General features: G+C 37.3%; 1 protein-coding gene across 3 annotated transcripts in view; it reads left to right on the top strand.

Annotated features, from left to right (window-relative positions):
* The first annotated feature begins 699 nt into the window (after window positions 1-699).
* The window catches only part of LOC124721572 (regulator of gene activity-like), a 105513-nt gene continuing 88157 nt past the window's right edge, over window positions 700-18055 (top strand). The window contains exon 1 of one of the 3 annotated variants that reach the window (XM_047246615.1): window positions 700-925. In XM_047246615.1, the coding sequence (XP_047102571.1) occupies window positions 924-925 (2 nt within the window). In that variant the 5' untranslated portion in view covers window positions 700-923. The other 2 variants (XM_047246614.1, XM_047246613.1) reach the window with 2 other exon arrangements.

Below are 18055 nucleotides of genomic sequence, written 5' to 3' on the forward strand. Positions count from 1 at the left end.
CATCATTCTGTTTACACAACCTCACAGATGTAGTTAGTTTCATGTTTCATAGATCAATTGCATGATAAATCGTAACAATGTGGAGCGAACATTATTTTGAAAATACCCCTAAATGCTGATCATTGACAAGGTCTGTTTTCTGTTCCTTTATTAAATAAAATATAAATAAATAAAGAAGACAGAATTTTATTCAAGTATTTATTGTGATATATACATGTAACAGTAAAACCACTTTGTTCACACTACATTATAAATGTAATGCTCTTCAAAAAGCACACTTCAACTTCTGTTACTATTTACTATGACTGTTCATTTATTTCGCTTACTTTGGAAATTATAACACTCTATACAAAGTTTTCGTTATCATGCACGCTGAAGTTTTCAGAATTTGAACACTTTTACACGTTATTACAAGTTATATTTCCAGAACAACCAATCTTACAGCACATTTCCGCCATCGGTAAATCATGTTTTTGATATATTCTCACATATGTAACTCTGTATATTGTTACTTACCGTACTAGGTGTCACTGTTACAAAAGGTATTTCTAAAATTCCGTGCGTTCATGTTGCGGAACCATTCTACTCTTAACCTTTCCAAACGTTAAGTTACGCCGCTGACTTGTAGCTGCATCGTAGACTGTGGCTACATTAAATACCTTGCAGTGGGTGCAACGTATTTTGATCGTTGATCTTTGAAGTTGTTAACGTCCGCACTCAATTGTCTCTATGAAGCGCAACTGTTTGTGCTAGAGAAGCCAAAGCATTTTAAGTTAAAAGTGTTTGTGATAGTGAAATTGTGATCTCTACGAACTGAATTGTGCAGTGACACATTCCCGTAACGTGCCCAGTGTTCGACAGAACATAAAATGTGCGTTGCTGTAGTTGGAACATAAAGTTGTTTTTGTATTTTAACTGCTAACATGTACGTTTTTAGTGCAACTAGTACATACACTGAGTTATACTGCCTATGTAGTGTTCCTATGAAGACGTGTGTATGAATAAGTGAGCGAAACATAATTGTTGAATGTTTCCTAGATATGTATCAGGACTCTATAAAGTATACGTATGTGACAAACGGTAGGGTGTTTAATGAATTGTACATTTGTGAATAGCACAAAAAATTCGCGGGTGAGAAGTTTATGCGTTAGACAACATCCCATAAACACGAATGCTTCAAAGATTCATGGAATCAAAGGCATGGTGGGACGGGGTGGGTGGTAGAGAATTAGAAAATTGTTACAACCCTGTGCTAGAAACAGTGGAAAGTGTATATAGAAATCGCTTGAATATGTTAATTATGTTACGGCTTGCTGTTTAGATACCAGTTTTATAAAATTTTAAGGCGTCTACTGGTGTTATGGAAGAAACTAATATGACACCCAGGAACAAATTGCGGTAAGACAACTTGCAGATAAAATTGCTTAACACTGTTGATATGAGCAAATGAATAACTTCGCTATAAGAAGAACTTTGAGTACTATTTCGTGTATGTACTGAGGATTGGAAGATAACATTAAAAGTTATCATAAGGAAAAAAGCTGAAATTAGTATGAACTAACCTAAAAACTGGTACATCTACCAAGAAAATATTGGAGAAACTTACATATCCATAACACTGCACCTACTGCCCTTCTTATCCCATTATGTAGGTAACCTCTAGTGGTGGCAACTTGGATAGTATGGGACTGGTATTTAATGAGTTATTTTGTTTCTCTTGTTTTCGTTAGGGTTTCTAATCTATTCGTGTGATTCGTAGGAATGGTCTTCTAATAGACACTGAAGTCTCTTTTGTTCGTTCCAGTTTCTCGCAGCTGTTTCTCCCCTTTAATGGAATATAAGTGGGTAATAAGCCAGCTGTGTCCAAGGCATTGTGATACAATTTTCCACGAAAAGTATGGCCCACCATATCTGCCATCTGTTTCCCCTTGTCAATTACGAATACTATATAGTCACAACATAATACACCATATTGTTAGGTAATTTAACTGCATATGTATCTTAAGACAAAGTTTTATAAGACACATTCGATAGATTATTATTTCTAGTCAGGGTGTACCGAAACGTTTCAACGTCTGTGTAAATTTCGAATTTTCTTATTGCTCCTGATAAATATTTCAGTAGTGCCCATCATTTCGAATTTCTGATAACAATACTTACTAACAGGTCAGGTATGGGGATAAAATTCGTGTGATTTAGGTGAATGGAACGATGGTTCTCCTAAATTGCTCAAGGAAAATGTGGGATAATTCTTTTGAAAGAACACCTAGCCAATTTCCTTCCACAGTGTTAGTCCGTGCTCGTTTGGACCTCATTATTAGTGGGGCATTAAATATTAAAAATGAGCATCCGACGTACCTACCTAGCGAAACGCTTTACTTTCTTACTGCTCACGATTTCAAGCAAAATTAGTATGATAGATGCGCCTCAGCAGAACTTTTAAACATTTTAATAACGTAAGTTTCAGTATCCAAAACACCAATATTATATGAATAATTAATTAAACTCTGCGATCAATATCAAAGGAGGGTGTGATATCAACCGGCCACTGTCCCAGCCTCTACAGATGTCAAATGGGATGGGATTTGTGGCATGGTGTGTGTGGGGAGGGGGGGCGAGAATCGGCGGCGGCGGTTGGTTTACGTGTCAGGGAAAATTCATGATTTTACTTTTTATATATTTAGAAGATATCTTACATAAATGGTATCGAAATTTTCATATTTTAGATATGAAAAAAAATATTAAAGCTAGTTAGGTTTTCTTCTGCACACACAAGTGCTACCAAAATTTTCATTGTTAACGAACACTGTTCTACAGTAATATAGCACAAATCTAAGAACCTATTCTTTTAAAGTGAATCGGTGAGAATACTTTCTACTTTCAGTTAAGAAATACATATATTCACTCTTAATGGACTGATAATCATTTGTGCACTTACACAAAAACAGCATATCTTGCTGGCATATATGGCAAGAAATAAAAAGTAGTTAAATTGACTGCAACTGCAAAACAGCTTTTCCTGGTTTTACATAAATTTGCCCTAGACAACCAGTTTATTTATGACATTAGTCAAACTCCATGAATGCTGTGGACATGGGACAAGTATGTGGAAATAAGTCAGAGCTGTATATTTTAATGTGGTATAATGAAATGACTTGATGCCATATTACATTGTTGTATTGCAGTTTATAAAATAACTCAAAACATTGATATAGTGTTTCTATGGAGATATTATTCAATGGATTAGGAGTAGTTGTCCAACTGTGTTCTTTAATCCTCTCTTAAACTCCACAAATCACCTAAAAGGCATTTGATATAGTCTGGCATGTTGTTGAATACACCTGTACCCCACCCGTATATCTGACTCTTTTATGGATCAGTGTTAATCTGTTGAAGTGATTGTAGAGGTTGTCTTTTATTATTTTTATATTCTTGTTTTCACTATTTTGGTGAAAAAAGAAAATATTAGTAATGACATAGCACATTAATATATGGGCTCTGTATATTTTTGGAATAGATCCCCACAGGGTGTCCTAGAAGTAATATCAGATATGGGTCATTGCGTGGTTATGTGCGTGGCTCTTCACAACAAATACTCTTACATTATAGTAGTCTGCATCTTCAGTAAGATGGGCAAGAAGTTGAAGCTGGTAAACAAATTTGAAATCTTTGTTGTGTGTGTGGTGTGACAAATGGGAACACTTTTTTGTCTTAAGATAACTAGAGATTTTATTAAAACTCTGGTCTCTTGGTCCATCAATTTCAGTGAAATACTGTTTTATTATAAATCAAATATTCACTTTTAGGATAACATATTATGAATTTCTCACAAACATGTATATCACATTTATATTCCAGTTTGAAAATGTGTGTGTGTGTGTGGGGGGGGGGGGGGGGGGAAGAGGGATAAGAAGTTGGTATTAATGGGAGAAACAAGATAATTTACCATTGAAATGAACATAAAACAATCATACAATTCAAGATACGACATTTAAAATGGGGGGTCTAGTGCAGCAGGGGATACAACCCGTCGGCTTTGGACAATGACGTCACAAATCGCCAGAGAGCAGTTTACCATTTTCGCTTTTGCTGTTATGTTTCAGTTTCGTTTTTTTACTGATTGCTTAATAAAGTGGATCTGTTTATTCTATCTCGTGAGATTTTTTTTTAAAAGCCAAAAAACACTTATCAGCCACTGAAGGGAGCTACAACACTAAGAAGAATCGCTTCTCGATTGGCCACTTGTGACGTCATTGTCCAAAGCCGACGGGTTGTATCCCCTGCTACACTAGTCCCAAAATGGGGGGAAACCAGGTGTGCAAATGTGCATGTGTTACTTAAACGTAAGCTGGTATCTTATTGATCAAATTAGGAGTTTGTACATTCTTCACAATTACTGATACATCTTCCCACTACTTGTATTCATTTACTGGCCAAATCCAACACAAAATCCCCTGGCTCGGTGTTACTGTTTACTTTACTGGATGTGTACTACTACTACTTCTTCGTCTTCTTCTTCTTCTTCTTCTTCTTCTTCCGGCACCACTACTATTGCTACTGCTGCTGCCGCTTCTGCTTGCTGATACATGCAGACTTCACTGGCTTCTCTTATTCAAAAGTTACATATACTTCCAACACTTCTTCCATAGTAGGCGCTGTCACATAATTAACGTAATGAATTGCTAGCTGCAACATGCAGAATATGTGTTTTGTTCGTTCTGCACATTTTAGCGATTTTGATAAACTCACGCCTCGGTGATGTTCTTCGGCACGCCAGTGTAGAAGTGTGCACAGAAGCAGCTAGGTGAAAACCCGTGCAATATGCACGTAAATTTATATATATAAACCGACATAGGAATTTTTCTTTGAGTGAGACCTCGTGTACGACATCTGCCTATTGAAAGGTCGCATATTTTACTGTTCGCGTCGTTTCTGCATAATCTTTCGATGATTGTATCAATACCTTGTATTGTGATATACTGTGAATTTTCGAACATTAGCGAGTGTCGTGATGAACTCGCACTGTTATCAATTGCAGGCTTAAACTTGTGCTCTTTCATAACTTTTGAGAACAGAAGGCGAATCTTCGTTCAAAACAATCGTTCTAATTCCATTGTACTGTTATGTCAGAAATATGTTATTTTTATAATTTTCGGACGCTTACAAAGCCATACTTTCGTAAGTTACCGGTAAGAGTGATTTGGATACGTAATTTATTTCGTAGCAAATCACCGTTTGTGGTTCACAGTTCTGCCAACTAATACATCACCCTTGAACTTCATTGTTTATAAACGCAAATAAACGTGCGTTTTTGAGAATTTTCCGAAGCCACCACTGCCCTTTGCATAATCTGAGCTATGTGTTGCAAATCGGCGTTTCTGATTTAATTACTGTAGCAGATTCTCTAACGTATTATGTTACATCTAGTTCTCCCTTAAAGAGGAATAGACCTATATATTATCTGCATTTATCGTAAATTAACACTGTTTCTGAGTGTGCTAACAACTATAATTAACCTCAAAACGTTTTAGGAAACTAGTAGTTTTTACCACAGGTTTTTGTGTTGTTAATGGAAATCCTATTTTGTCTATTTGCTTCAGTTCTTATGGGGAATTAGCAACTTTTTAGCCCAACAGATTGAAGGATAATCAGTGGGCTTAATTTTAACTTATTTGTTCACTACATTATAACACATTGCATCAGCCAAAATCCAGCCCCACTCTGAATTGTGTTCTCAAACACAGGATGAGTTGGTTGACTTCTGTAGGCCTAAGCAGCTGGAAATTACCTTGACTACTGTCAAACGATTGGCACCTGCTGCGAATCATTGTGTAGGAGGAGCTCCCAAGACTTGTGTACCTGTGATACCTGTACCTGTACCTGAGGTACCTCAAGTATTATACTGCAGAAAGTCTGTGATTTCATTACTCATCCACTTGCCAGTAAGCGGTGTGTCAGTGGTAGATGCTGTATGAGGTGGACAGGGACCAGGGAGGACTCAGGGTGCTGTACTGACCCCCTAACCAACAAGTTTGACGTGCTGTCTTTCACTGCAACTAAGCTGGTGAGACTCACTTTGCCTGTTTTGGGGAAACCTGTTTTGTCTGGTGTCAGGGGAAGGCAAACTCAAAAGGTAGGGATCTATTAATCGTAGGTACTTCAAACGTATGGCGAATGATGGTACGCTATAGGGAAATGGCAGCAAGGAACAGGAAAAGACACCAGAACACCAGATACATTCAGTGTGTATGCCTGTTGGCCTCATTCAACATATTGAAGAGGCTTATTACAGCACCCAATGAAGGAACAGGGTACAACCAACTGCAGATAGTCTTGCATGTTGGAACAAATGAAGCCTGACATCTGAGCTCCGAGGTCATTCTAGTGACTGGCAGAGAAGGCTAAGAAGACCAGGGTCGACAGAAGCGTCAGAGCCCACGCGTCGGCTTTGACACGTGACGTAAGGGTGTTGTCGTGTGTGACGTCATGACGGTGCGGAGTTTGGTTTGAGTGTGGCTGTCTCCAGTTCTGTTTTATCTTATTGTATTTACTTTTCTGATCTGTTCGTTCTATCTTGTGAGATTTTTTTAAATTTAAAAACACTTATTACTTATTTTAATTATCTGTTTCCTCCAATTTCTGTTTTAGTTTATTATATTTATCTTTCTTATCTGTTCGTTCTATCCCGTGAGATTTTTTTTTTAAAGACAAAAAACACTAATCAGCTACTGAAGCATCTTTATCTTCTATGAGTTGCAGGGGTTACGACCCCTGGGGAGGTGGGTGGGTATTCATGCATGGCTGTCTTCACTTACACGTTGTAGCTACGCAAGGTGTCTAAATTTGTTTATATTTAGTTTGCCCCCCACCCAAAACACCCCATTTCCCGCGCTTGTCCCGTTAGTGTCATTAAGCTTCTTGTGGAAAGTGTGTGTGTTTCTTTTTGTTTCCGCCATATTTGTGACATCATGGGTCAAAGCAGACGGGCGGGATCGGACGCTTCCGTATTTCCGAAGACCAGTCTTGTGCTTGGAGTTCCAACGATGCTCTTAATTTGCAGTGTTCTCCCCAGAACTGATTGTGGCCCTTCTGTTCTGAGTCATGTAGAAGGACTGAACCAGATACTTAGAACATTCTGTGACAAGCTAGGTTGCATCTTCCTGGACTTATGCCATAGAGTTGAGAACTGTAGGTTCCCCCTAAATGTTTGAGGTTTGCACTACACATCAGAGCGTGCTACTCAGGTAGCCGATTGTGTGTGGTGTGCATGCAAAGGTTTGTCAGATTGGGCGACTCTCCATCCAATCCACATGATGATAGTTGTAGGAAACCCAGATGTATCAGTGCAAGATTGAAAGACATGTCTCCCACAGATGAGAGTATGAAAATCCTACTGCTAAAATACCGAAGCATTCGCTACAAAGTGCCAGAAATTGAAGTGCTCATGGAAGAGCAGTGAAGCTGATTGAAACCTGAAATTGACAGCAGTGAGACTTTTGGAGAAAGTTTAAGTGCATATCAAAAGGATAGACAAATGGAAAATGGAGATGGTGTATTTGTCGCAGCAGAAAAGAATCTCAAGTCCACCGAGGTAGAAATTGAAGACGCATGTGAGATTGTTTTGGAAAGACTTGATATCAGGGGTGGGCATAAACTAATTGGATCCTTCTATTGGCCACCACTCATCTCCTGATGTAACCAGAAACTTCTGAGAAAATCACTTTTACGTAAGTTCCACAATCGTACTGTAATCATCGGTGAAGACTTTAATCGTCCGGCAATTCATTGGAGAAAACTACAGTTTGGTTAGTAGTGGACGTGGAATAACATCCGTGAAACTTTACTAAATGCCTTCTCTGAAAGCTACCTAAAACAGATAGTTAGGTACCTCACTCATGAGGGAAATATATTCACTCTAATGGCACCAAATAGACCTATCCAGTTTGAGGATATCCACATATAAACTGGTATCACTGACCATGAAATGTTTGTGGTAACAATGATTACCAAAGTACAAAGGACAACTAAATTAAGTTCAGTATATATGTTCAGTAAACTAGATAAAAATGTTAGTAGTGTCATATCTCCGTGAGAAACTTGAAACTTTCAGCACCGGGCAGGAGCATGTAGAGGAACTCTGGTTCAAATTTAAAAGAATAGTTGACCATGCACTGGATAGGTATGTATCCAGTAGAACAGTTCATAATGGGAAGGAACCTCCATGGTATACAGTAACTTTAAAGAAACAGATATTACTGTGTGATAAGTGTAAAAACAAAGTGTAGGACTAGGGATAGAGATGCTGAATGAAACGCATTTGGCCATCAAGAGAGCAATGCGAGATGCTTTCAATGACTACCGTAGCAGAATATTGTCAAGTGATCTCTCACACAACCCAAAGAAATTGGGGTCATATGTAAATGCTGTTAGTGGCACCAAAGTTAGTGTCCAGTCTGTTGTGAATGAGACAGGAACTGCAACTTAGGGTAGCAAAGCCATAGCTGAAATACTTGACTCTGTTTCCAAATTTTACAAAGGAAAACCTAACAGAATTGTCCCAATTTAATCTTCATACCACTGAAAATACGAATGAAATAAGTATTAGTGTCAGTGGTGTTGACAAACAGCTGAAATTAAAATTGAACAAAGCTTCATGGCCTGATGGAATCCCTGTCAGATTCCAAACTGATTTTGAGGCTGAATTAGCCCCTCTCCTAACTGTAACCTATTGTAGATCTCTCAAATAAAACACCATCTCCAGTGGCTCAGGTCACATCCGTCTACTAGTAGAAGTCATCCACAAAACTGCCATCTAATGTCCTTTCATCGATTTGTTTTAGAATCTTAGGACATATTCTGAGTTCAAACATAATGAGGTGTCGTGAACAGAATGACCTCCTCAATGCTAACCAGTATGGATTTTGAAAACACCGATCATGTGAAACCCAACTCTCACTTTTCTCACAAGAGACACTGAAAGCTTTGGATCAAGGTAGTCATGTAGATGCTTTAGATATTGATTTCCAGAAAGCGTATGACTCAATACCACACCTACACTTATTGACAAAAGTACAATCATATGGAGTATAAAGTGAAATTTGCAACTGGATTGAGGACTTTTTGGTAGGGAGCATGCAACATGTTGTCGTGGATGGAGTGTCATCATCAGTAACTTCAGGTGTGCCACGGAGAAGTGTGTTGGGGTCCTTATTGTTCCTGTTGTATAGTAATGACCTTGCAGACAATGTTAATAGTAGAATCAGGCATTTTTGCAGGTAATGCAGTTATGTATTATTTGAAAGAATCTGCATAAATATTCTGTCAGATATTGATAATATTTCAAAGTGGTACAGAGATTGGCAACTTGCTTTAAATGTTCAGAAATGTAAAGTTCTGCGCTTCACAAAATGAAAAATGTAGTGTCCTATGACTGTAATAGCAATGAGTCACTGTTGGAATCACAGCTCATACAAATACCTGGTTGTAATACTTTGAAAGGATATGAAATGGATTGATCACATAGGTTCAGTCATAGGTGAAGCAAGTGGTAGACTTCAGTTTGTGGGAAGAATACTGGGGATGTGCAATCAGTCTATAAAGGAGACTGCTTACAAATCACTCGTGTGAGCGGTTCTAGAATATTCCTCAGGTGTGCGGGGCCCGTACCACATAGTCCTAACGGGGGATATTGAATGTCTACAGAGAAGGACAGGATGAATGGTCACAGGTTTGTTTAATCTGTGGGTGAGCATCACAGGGATACTGAAGGAACTGAACTGGAAGAATCTTGAAGGTAGACGTAAAGTATATTGAGAAAGTATGTTAACAAAGTTTCATGAACCAGCTTTAAGTGGTTACTCTAGGAATGTACTACACCACCATATGTATCGCTCACATAGGGGTCATGAAGATAAGATTAGAATAATTACTGCATGCACAGATGCATTCAGGCAATCATTCTTCCTGTCTCTGTACCTGAATGGAACAGAAGAAACCCTTATAACTGCTTCCATGGGACATACTCTCTGCTGTGCATATCAGTGTTTTGCAATGTGTAGATGTATGAAGGGATAGAATAGTTTGTACGTTTTTCCAGCATCCATCCAGAAATGATTGTGATGATTTTAACTTCTGCAATTGTGAAAAGCAATGTTACACTTCTGTAAATGTACAAAACTGAATTTAAGAATTCGTATGGCCAGTTTACTAACTCTTGATGTGATTTCATTACCCACTAAACAGTTCCTTTCAAAGTTTCTTCCACACCATCAAGTGCCCCTTTGCCATGGGAAGTACCAAAAAGAAAATTCCAGTTAGTAGAAATATTAGTCAGACTGAAAATATGAAAGATTAGGCAGTATAAAGTGATTCTTGAACTGTGCAACGCAGTCATCAGAAGATATTTTGATGTACTGAACATTCCCCCCCCCCCCCCCCCCCCCACTCTTGAAGGGTTTTAAGAAATGTCTAAACACTATATTTGCTATCTGACAAGTCATCACTTATAATGACATCATTATGGATAATACCACATTTTAACCAAGCAGCAGTAGCGAAAATAGTAGTCTGTTGCTGATGCCAATGAGCACTTTGAATTTGATCTTGGCTCACAGTGATGCAGTTTTCCACAAAATCAACCTGAAAAACTGCATCAAGATTTACAAATGTTCTGTTCACATTTTTAAAGTGCCAAGACTGTTTTCTTTCACATAACACTGTAGTTTGAATGCTGGCAATTGCATCTGTATCTGTCACAGAGTCTGATACAAATCAAGTTTCCATTTCAATTCTGGGCTGTCCATCAACATCTTTCCATTGAGGGCATTTTATTTCACTATGAATTGTTTCATCATCACTGAAGATATTGTATACAGAGTTACAGTTGCATCTTTCACACCTGTCTGACATGCACTCTGTTTTCTGGATCAAATACAGGGAGGGCTATTAATTCTTGAATCCTGTGTAGGAGTACTCCTGTTTGTTTCTCTCTATTTTCCACCAAAAACTGCATATATTAGCGCTGTATCTCCATACGCATGTATTATGGAGCATAGAGGAAAAAAGAGATATAAGTGGTGCGTGAAGCTAAAAAAACTGGTATTTTTTTAATGGCAAGGTCAGGGTATTATTCATAAACTCTTCATGGGTTTCAGCAGTGGTCATCATTGGTTTCTGCACCACTAATTTCTTTCCAGCTTTGGCCTATTGTATGGTAACTTTGACCTTTTTACCTTATTCTGTCGTGCTAATGTCATCACAAAGATAAAACTATATCACATTAGCTTTCGTTTCTTCATTGACTCTTACATCCCTTTTTGATGAATCTACAAGCTAGTCAGCTTTTTCACAAGTTCTTGTACCTTGTTGACAAACAATTTTGCTACCACTGTTTTACATTACCTTGAGTCATTTGGTAAACCTCTCTCCACCTTAGCAACTGCTTTCTGTAGTAATCTGCTACTCCTATAGGAAGTCTTTTGTGAAAATGCTTTCTGGCTAATGATTTTAGCTTATATCTGTGCCACTTCTCTTCTATCTTATCATGCTCTTTCTTGAGTTTTTACTTCTTACTGTCAGTTTGAAGCGCTTATTTTTCTTTCATACTTCATAATATAAACATTACGGGTTATTTTGATTGATATTTGGCATACTTCACAGGATCATGTCATCTCTCAGTAGATGACATTCTTAGACTGAGAAATAGTTTAGACACCTCCAAATAAAGAAATAACTGTTTAATTTACATAGTGTTAATTTCCCTTTACTGAGCAGTTCCACAATGATGAAACTGAAATACCTATAAAAAATAAAATAATGAAGTTTTTTCCAAATAAGTTGCTTAATAGTGGTAATGGATCTTCTGCTGTAGAAAATTTATTACTACAGCTACTTTGAACTATTCTAATCTTTTGGTATAGACGGTTCTTTCTCATGGACTGACCCTATATTTCTTATAACACTCTTCTCAAAATACTATCCCTGTGAGGCATTTTCCTATAAAATGATTTCATGACTCATTAGTTATGGAAATATGAGGAATAAAAAAAGTTCTTGCAAGCCTAGCCTAACTAGGTGCTTCATTAATTACAGGCAGTGCATTTTCCGATTAAGGTTATGATCTATCTGTAGCACCCAAATTTTAACACTTTCACCTTCTTTTATTTCATTGTTTGAATGACTATTTTATAGTTTGTGGAATTGTGTGAAAGAAGTACAGAATGCTATGTACTGAGTCTTGTCAAAATTTGAAGATAAACTATTAGACTTGGCTCATCTGTTGATGTTCTCTAACTATTAATTAGATGCCCTTTCAGTAAGAGGGTTGGTAGTACTTTTATCCCACTACTTGTATGATCTGCAAACGGTCAAAATTTGTATCATCTGACAATAGAAATGATACATCATTTGTGTGTATCAAAAACACAGGACCCGACATAGAACCCTGCAGTACACAATATCAGATGGCTTCAAATACTGTGTGCCTATTGTTACATGATTGACATGGAACTTGTAAATTCAGTGTTCTGTCCTGTAGATAAGATAAAAAAACCATGCCCTTGCTATAAATTAAATTTCATAATATTTTAACGTTTGTACAAGGGTTTCGTTGTTGCACAGTTAAAGGTCTTTGCCAAGTCACAAAATACTGCAATTGCTAGTAATTTGACTCACTGTAGTATATCATCTGTCAAGATAAATGTAGCTTGCTCAGTTGACAGTTCTTTTTTTACTAACAATCGTTTTTCTGTATGAAGTGTTTATATTCTGCTGTACAAAATCTTCTGAAACTTTTTGAAACTACAGGCAATAATGAGAGAGTTGGTTATTTTTACCAATGTTTTATCTCATTTTTGTTGAATGGCTTAACATCATGTTTTTTTGTCTGTGATGGTACCATTATGAAAAGATTTACTATATAAGTAACTTAATGGATTACATAGTTCAACTGAAACAATTCGATTAATTTAGTACTGATTTCATAACAACAGATTGAACAACAATTTTAAGTGTTGGAAATTTTGAAACCTACTTTTGGAGATCTAAAATGTGGTTCAGTTCTGTCAAATTATTTATGCGTTTCTAAGAAACTATAGCCTATGAATTGAAGGAATGTCCAAACCTAAATTATCTGTTACTGACAGCAAAAAGTGAAGAGGAAGTGTCTGTAATTTTGGGACAATCTTGAATCAGTTCATTATGTCTTAAAAGAAATCGCCATTTTCTTGATTTTTGTTCCTTTATCATTTTTTTACTGTGTTGCAAATAGTTCTTATCTTGTTGCTGGAGGAACTATTTTTTCTTATAATTATTTTGGTGCTCTGACTGTTTACAATTTTGTTATAAAATTTGTAATGAGATTTATCCCTGTCATATGTGTCCCTCCATGCTAAGTAGTCTCCTCTTAGTTTTGTCTGATAGTTTGATTACTTTTGTGATCCAGGGCAAACATAGGTTGATTTGTTATACAATGATTTTTCATAGCAGCATATTACTATATGAAAGAAAACATTATATTTTTAGTTGACACCAGGTGTGTTGTCTGCACTTTCACCTGTGTATATCTGGCAGATACTTCTTGAATTTCTTACTTTTCGATTTATTACTTTTGGCATTTTCTAATTCTATTTATTTATGCTCTGTCCCTCATATTAAACATCAGTAGTTGACAGTTGTGATCTGTTAGACCCTTACATACAGGAGTTACACTTCAATTTCAGTCTCCGTTTGTTTGTTCAAATATTGTCAATTCCAGTTTTCATATCTCGTTTTAAATTGTATGGTTGCAGTTAGATCACAAGAAATTGCAAGGGATTCAAGTACATCATGAGAATAAGAGATTATATGAAATGGTAAAGGTCTTGAATACACCGTAAGAATACAGGAGTGGACAAAGATACTGAAACACTGAAAACCTAACACATTACCATGCCTAATACAGTGTAGAAAAAACCATTGGCATTCAAAACAGGTTCCAGTTATCTCAGACTTGATAAGTGCTAGTCTTGTACAGCTTTTTCAGGGAAATCTTGTGCCTTCATTCGTACAAAATAGTGACGAGTTCAGGTAACAACGATGGAAATGCCAGGTGATCATGCATCCTTCTTTGTAAAGTAGACCACAAAAGCTGAATAATATTGAGACCTGGTGACTGGCAGCCAGGGGAGACGTGGCAATTCATACTTGTGATAACCAAACCAATCTCGGATGATGAGAGCTGCCTGAACAGGGTCTCTGTCATCTTGGAACACAGCATCACCATAGGGGAGCAAACATTGTACTGTGGGTGGACCTGTTCAGCTAAAATGGTCACATAGTCCTTGGAAGTAATGCGACCTTGCAGAGTACACATGGAGCCCGTGGAATTCCACACTGATGCTGCACAAATCGTCATAGAATACCACCTTTTTTTCGCTCTTGGGACATAAACATAGCCAGAAGTTGCAAACAGTGTGAAAACACTCACCCAAACAAATGGCTTTCTCTCATTGAGCCACAGTCCAGGTTTTATAGCTTCAGTGCCGTGTTTTCCTGTTATGGGCATTAGCATAACAGATGAGTGGTTTTGGAATTCCAGCTTGCTCTGCAATTCCCTGTTTATGGAATTCCCTGTGTGGTGTTAACGAATGTGACATTTGGTTCTACAGTGACTGCTTTTTCACAACAATCCTTTTCAGTGACCATTTGTCATGATCACTCAACACACAATTTCTTCTGTGTTGTGACTTAGCAAATAATGTTCTCCCACTTTTCAAATATGGGTATATATCTTCAGTAAGGTGCTACTTGGAACACCAAACAACCAAACACTTCAACTACCTTGGTGATGGAATCACCAACTATATGAACACCACCAATTTTCCCATGTTCGAATTCACAGCTCCAACGTACTGCACTCAGTACTACATAGAACGTTCTGACCACAACTGATATAATATGTTGAGTACTTTGCTCCATTGCGGTTTGTGGTTAGATATGACAGCACAACCCAGAGACTTGGCTAGCATATAAATTTTTGTTCAAGCATGTGTTTCTCATGGCGTTTCCTTATTTTTGCACAACCCCCTCGAGTAGGCTGTATGCCTTAATAATTAAACTCTCCTCTTATTATTACCTCAGTCTATTTGTCAGTTAAGATGTTTAATAATGCATGAAAAGTTTTCATAAATAACTCAAAATTCCCAGATGGAGTACTGTGAATTATGACTTTCCATGAAACTCTATTTATAAACGCAAGCATTTCAAAAATGAAGATCACAGCAAAATGTGAAGATATCAGTGTTTCGTGTTTGTGTCTGTTTTAGTATAAGTGGCTACTCATTTCTCCAATCCTGATCTGCAGTAACTGGATACTAAATTAATCTATACATACTCAGGATTCCTATATTATTGGTCACATGATGTTCAGAAACACAAATTACATGGGCATGATTAGTATGTTACTGACCATCTGAACAAATCAGAATTTCAAATCATTTTTTTTTTTTTTCATCCAGTATTTTAGTGCAGTTTATGTGCTTTAACCTTCTTTTTCTCTTCATTTGTTTCTGGCTCAGAATTTTCCAGTATATTTACTTCTTTTAAGACTGAACAGCTGAAATATGAATTTGCCCTAAAAATATGTTGCTCTCTCACCAGCCACCACAGGAATACTGCAGTGAATAGCATTGCCTAATATTAAAGTTTCCACTATTAGCCCAGCCAGTTTCCCTTTCGTATTGATGTTTAAGTTGTGACTCCTGAAGCCTCATCTGTCAATACCATCAACAGTAACCAAACCCTCTTTTTACCTGACAGAAGCAGTCAATCTAGTGCCATGTTCACATGAGTTGAAGAGCTTTTTGATTGCTGCCAATCAGAGCACCTCCAATTAATTCAAACTGAATATTTACATGGTTTTTTGCAGAAGCTGTCTGTACCAGATCACTCTGTGCACTGTAGCCCTGATCTGTGTCACTACTGTTTTCTGTGTTCTTCATTATCGCAAAATTATTCTCCTTTACAAAATCCTTGCAGAAAGAACACGTATCTTCCACCATTTAACTAAGCCACACATCTGAAGACATTTGAAGTTTGCGGCCTTCTACACATTTCTTAATTCTTCCAGCAACAACTGACTACACCTCTTCTCTGACTGCTACCAAAGAGTAGGTCTTCCCTCATAATTGCTACTTTCTCTGAAACTTTTAGTTTGTTACTGAAAGCCTGCTTCATCTTGATGACACTTACTTCTACTGATATGGGCGAAGCTATTTTTTTTTACCATTGACAAATCTATATGTCTCTTCTCTTTTTCTGGCCTCTGTTTCTCTCTACTGCTTTGCACTATCCTTCTCTCCTATAACCTTCACACATCCTTCATATCACTGTTCAGTTGGGTCATAATTCTTCTTTTCTGTTCCTCTTATGTTACGTTGTCTTGTACACAGACTCAATATATGTAAATTTGCCCATCTTTGCTCAGCAAATATTTGAGTTCTGAAGAAAAATGTAAATCAGAGAAATAGTGTATCCAGTTACTCAGCTGGACAGGATAAATAGAGCAAAATGTATAATAGGTGCTGTGGCAAACTATCTAGGTGGTTATAAATTCAAATGCCTTGGGTTCAATTCTCAATTGGTCCAAGGATTTCTTTCTGACATTTATCACATCTTTCACCTCTGAAAATGATTTTTATGTGTAAAAGAATTTCAAATTGCAGCACAATTCAGTGTCCACATTAAGCTGTATGTCTTACTATGACTGAGTGGATGAGAATACGAAAAAGTTGTTCGCCAGTGAAAGCATTTCTTTCCTTAGGGGAAAGATGCAGTTATATTTTGATACAGTCAATTTGCACTTTGACCATAATTGCTCCAGTGAGTAGAAGTGTGATAAAGGATAGTAAGAGGGAAGGTGACTCCATGTAGCTTTCATTAAAGCCGTCATTAAACCCAAGTTTTCCAGCCAGTCATTTCTGTAGGTATGGGAATAGGCAGAATCCAATTAGTCAAATTTGGCGAACAGTGTGGCTTCTGCAACAATCCACATGTCAGATGCATTTGTATCGTGAAGGTATGAGCTTTCTGTTTCTGCAGACAGTCCTAAATGTGTTACTACAAAGAATATGTTTCTCATCAGTCAAGAATTCAAAACATTAGGCTTCACTGATTATCTGATCACCTTGTAATAGTAAAATTTTGCATTTGAGAATTTCATCATCCCATTAACTGAATGGGCTTTCTTGGTGTAAAGTGACAATAGTTCTTTGTAAGTCACAAGCTACTGCAGCCATTATGCTACATGCAAATTCAAAATTATTATCCTTGAAGTGACATTATTTCACCTGTCTGCCATATCTTACATGCCAGGTAGAATAGCCTTGTCACAGTTTGTTCCCACAAGGATCTCAATAATTCTCAGCGAATATTATCAACTCTAAATGCTTTGTTTCAATGTAGATCTCCATGTTGTCAAACTCTTTTTGCTGATACATCACCCATCTCACCTTCATTTATATATTTCCTCTTCCTTTTCCATAATATTGCGTTCATGATTGTTTTCCTTTTATAGATACTTTTTGTATTCCTTCCACCTTTCAACCCACCCTCCCTCCCTTTGCTTAATACTGGCTTGCCATGTGTGTTCTTGATACTCATACATCTGCTTCTCTTTCCTCCAAAGTTTCTTTAATTGTCCCATATGCAGATCTATCCTCTCCATAGTGATGCATGGTTAAACGGTTTTCTATTTCTCCTCTGTCCGTTACTGCTTTGCCATATTCCACTTTTGTCAGTCTCAGTTTTTAGGCATCTGGTTTTCCTTTCACCTGCTTAATTTGCAGCATTTTTATATTTTCCTTTTAAATCAGTTGTATTCAGCAGACCTACCTCACATAGTATCCAAAGACTTTTACTGATTGTTGCCTTTTGCCTATTGGACCCTCTGGTGCATTCACTATTTCAGATCTCAGAGCTACACATTCACCTTCTATCGTTAGCCTTCCCCCTGTTAATGTCAATTGTTGCCTAATACTCCCTTTGAATCTTTCAACAACTAGTCCTTCTTTCAATTTAT

Source organism: Schistocerca piceifrons, chromosome X, assembly GCF_021461385.2.
Source record: "Schistocerca piceifrons isolate TAMUIC-IGC-003096 chromosome X, iqSchPice1.1, whole genome shotgun sequence".
Lineage (NCBI taxonomy): Eukaryota > Metazoa > Arthropoda > Insecta > Orthoptera > Acrididae > Schistocerca > Schistocerca piceifrons.